This window comes from Mus pahari, chromosome 14, assembly GCF_900095145.1.
Source record: "Mus pahari chromosome 14, PAHARI_EIJ_v1.1, whole genome shotgun sequence".
Lineage (NCBI taxonomy): Eukaryota > Metazoa > Chordata > Mammalia > Rodentia > Muridae > Mus > Mus pahari.
This window is the reverse complement of record NC_034603.1, coordinates 41,123,668-41,126,733: the sequence shown is the minus strand read 5'-3', so window position 1 is coordinate 41,126,733 and position 3,066 is coordinate 41,123,668. Positions and strand designations below refer to the sequence as shown.

Sequence of the window (3,066 nt, the reverse complement as noted above, 5' to 3'; positions counted from 1 at the left end):
TTGAAATATTATACCTACCCAATATTTCAAAAAGAAGTACAGTTTTCTGCACTTGTGCTCGCCAATACTTCATGCTTTCAATAACTGCAGAAATAATTCTTAAAGAATTATCTTTTTCCTTTAACTGATGCAAAGTACCTTCCTTTCAGGATAAAAGCATAGCATTAGAAAAGTGTTTCACTTTATTCATTATACTCTTTGATCTATGCAAATCTAGCTTCTTATAATAATTAAGTCTGTAGAATACGCAAAAAGAACCACTAAAACTTACAATGCAATTAAATCTCCAAATTAAATCCATCATTACATTTCACTGCATTATAGAGTGAAAACCAGAATATACTTAAAATAAAAAGAGAATCACGGAGTCAGAGAGATGGCACAGTGGGCAAGGCACTTGCCATATAAGCCGGATGACATGAATTTGATTCCCAGAATTCACAAAAAGGTGGAAAGAGAAAAACAACTCCACAAAGTTGTCCTCTGACCTCCACACATACCTCTCCTACCCACATCATACACATAATAATAAGTAAAGTGTTAAAAGATTTACTTATATTGTTATTCACTTACTCCATTAACTTTCTCCTCCACTGAATAAGCATTACGTGCCAGCACCTTTACAAACAGGTAAGTAAAAGAATCCCTACCCACACTGTAAACACACTGATTCATTCACTCACTTAACAGGTACTTTTTTAAAACTGAAGAAAAATAAGCATAAAAGTAGAAGAGGAACAAAAGGTGGAGAGGGGAAATAAGTATGAATGATGCAAATATAATTTTCATAATGAAACCCACTACTTTGTAGTATAATATACACTAATAAAAAATGTAAGTGCCTTTGGGGTATCCAATCTGTGCCAAAGCTACTCAAGAAACAGCAGTAAGCAAACAAGCAGGCATGGTGGCACATACAGGAGACAGAAGTAGGTGGGATTCTGTAAGTTCAAAGACAACCTGGTCTACATAGCAGGTTCCAGACCACCCTAGTGAGTGCTGCATGGTGTGACCCTGTCTCAAAAACAAAAACAATGACGATGACAATGATGATGATAAATCTTCACATTTCTAATCTAAAATAGTATTCATCAAACAAATGAGTAAATAAGTATAATAAAACATTAGAAATTGTTATCATCTGTGCATAAAAATAATATAATGAAAAGATAGAGACAAGGTTTATCATTTTAAGTGGGTAGTTAAGCGGGGTTAGAGATTAGCATATGTAAAAGTCCTGATATAGAAAGTTCTTGCATTTTTCGTACTTTGTATTTTTTTAGCAGTCTCGACTGACCTAGACCCCCAAGATCTCTCAGACACTGAGTCACTATCCAGGCGCACACACAAGCTGATATGAGACCCCCAACACACACAGCAGAGGACTGTCTGGTCTGCCTCAGTGGGAGAAGATGCTCCTAACCTTCCAGAGACTTGAGGCACCCAGGAGTGGGGAGGCCTGATGAGGTTGGGGTGGGGGTCGGGATATCCTCTTGAAAACAGGGGTTGGGGAGAGGTATGGAATGGGGAGTAGTTGGGGGGCAGACCGGGAAGGGGATAAAGTCTGGACTGTAAAAATGGATTAAAGAATAAAAGAAGATAAATTTTAAAGAAAAAAGATTTATTTTCTTTTATGTGTATGAGTGTTGTATATATATATATATATATATATATATATATATATATATACCTTGTGCCCACAAAACAAGACTTTCAGAATGTTGTGAGCCATTGTGTGGGTGCTGGGAAGAGAGTCAAAGTCCTTCAGAAGTATAGCCAGTGCTCTTAACTACCAAGCTATCTCTCCAACCCAATATTTTATGGACTTTTTAAGATCTGAAAACAAGCCTTTAATCCCAGCAATTGAAATACAGAGGCAGGAAGATCTCTATGAGTTTGAGACCAACATGGTCTATATAGTGAGCTCAGGGCAACACAGTGAAACCCTATCTCAAAACAAACAAAAATACTAACTTTCAAGGGTTAGGGCACAATTTCCTTTTGGGGAATGAGGGTTGTAAAGAGTACCTAATGAAACATTTTTCCAAAATTTCCCTCTTTTCCCTCCTAAGCAAGATTTGAATATGCCTCACTGAAGATGACTGCCACAGTGAGTCAGTTACTAAGGTGACAGTGTCATAGTATTCTGTGTACAAGGTAACATGGTATTGAGAATCTCTATAAAATATGCTATATTTCCAGAAAAACAGAATTTACCCTAATTTCTTGCTAAAATCAATGGTGTCCGGATTATGATCATAACAAATGCCAGAGTACTTAAGCACCCAAACACTAACAGCAGTAAGAAGTTGAAAAATCAGTGGGAGAAAAATAAAATTGCCAAGACCATGAAAACTAGGCCCAGAGAGGGACACAAACACTGAAAAAAGGAAATCTCCACCTCTCCTCACATTGACATCCTCTCAGTGACTCCTGTTGGCTGAAGGTAGAAAACAAGGATCCCAAGGTGAGGCACCAGGTAGGACAGTGCAGCCTGCCAGAAGACAAATATTCACAAAACAATAATCAATTGGGCCTTGGGGTGAGGTGTGAGAGAGAAGATAACCTGCATGTGTGTAGAAAACATTTTGACAAATCCCTTCCGGTCTGCACGAGCACCGGATCACCTAGGGCGCGGTTTCAGCGGACACCCCCACTGTCCCTAGCTGACTGCCCAAGAGATCTTAGGATCACTGGTGAGTGGAACACATCTGCTCCAATCCAATCACGCACGGGACCTGAGACAGCACTAGGGAAGCAGAGACCCAGCCTGACCAGGGGCACAAATCCCTTCTGGTCTGCGCCAGCACCAGGTCACCTAGAGTGTAGATTCAGCGGACACCCCCACGGTCCCTAGCAGACTGCCCAAGAGATCTTAAGATCACTGGTGAATGGAACACAACAGCTGCTCCAGTCCAATAGTGAAGGGCCTGTGACAGCAGGAACAAGGACACCAGAGCCTCTCCTGACCAGAGGCTCAGGTTCCTTTTTATCAGTTCAGGTTTACCTTGGTTTCGAACAGACCAGACAACTCCACAGTCCTCAAAGGAGACACCACTTCCACGC

At 40.3% G+C, this 3,066-nt stretch overlaps 1 protein-coding gene across 1 annotated transcript in view; it reads right to left on the bottom strand.

The window, feature by feature from the left end:
• Spata22 (spermatogenesis associated 22) overlaps nt 1-3,066 on the bottom strand; it is a 17,792-nt gene that overhangs the window by 2,313 nt on the left and 12,413 nt on the right. The window contains exon 7 of the mRNA XM_021213577.1: nt 19-142. Coding sequence (XP_021069236.1) covers nt 19-142 — 124 coding nt within the window. The remainder of the gene's footprint in view (nt 1-18; nt 143-3,066) is intronic.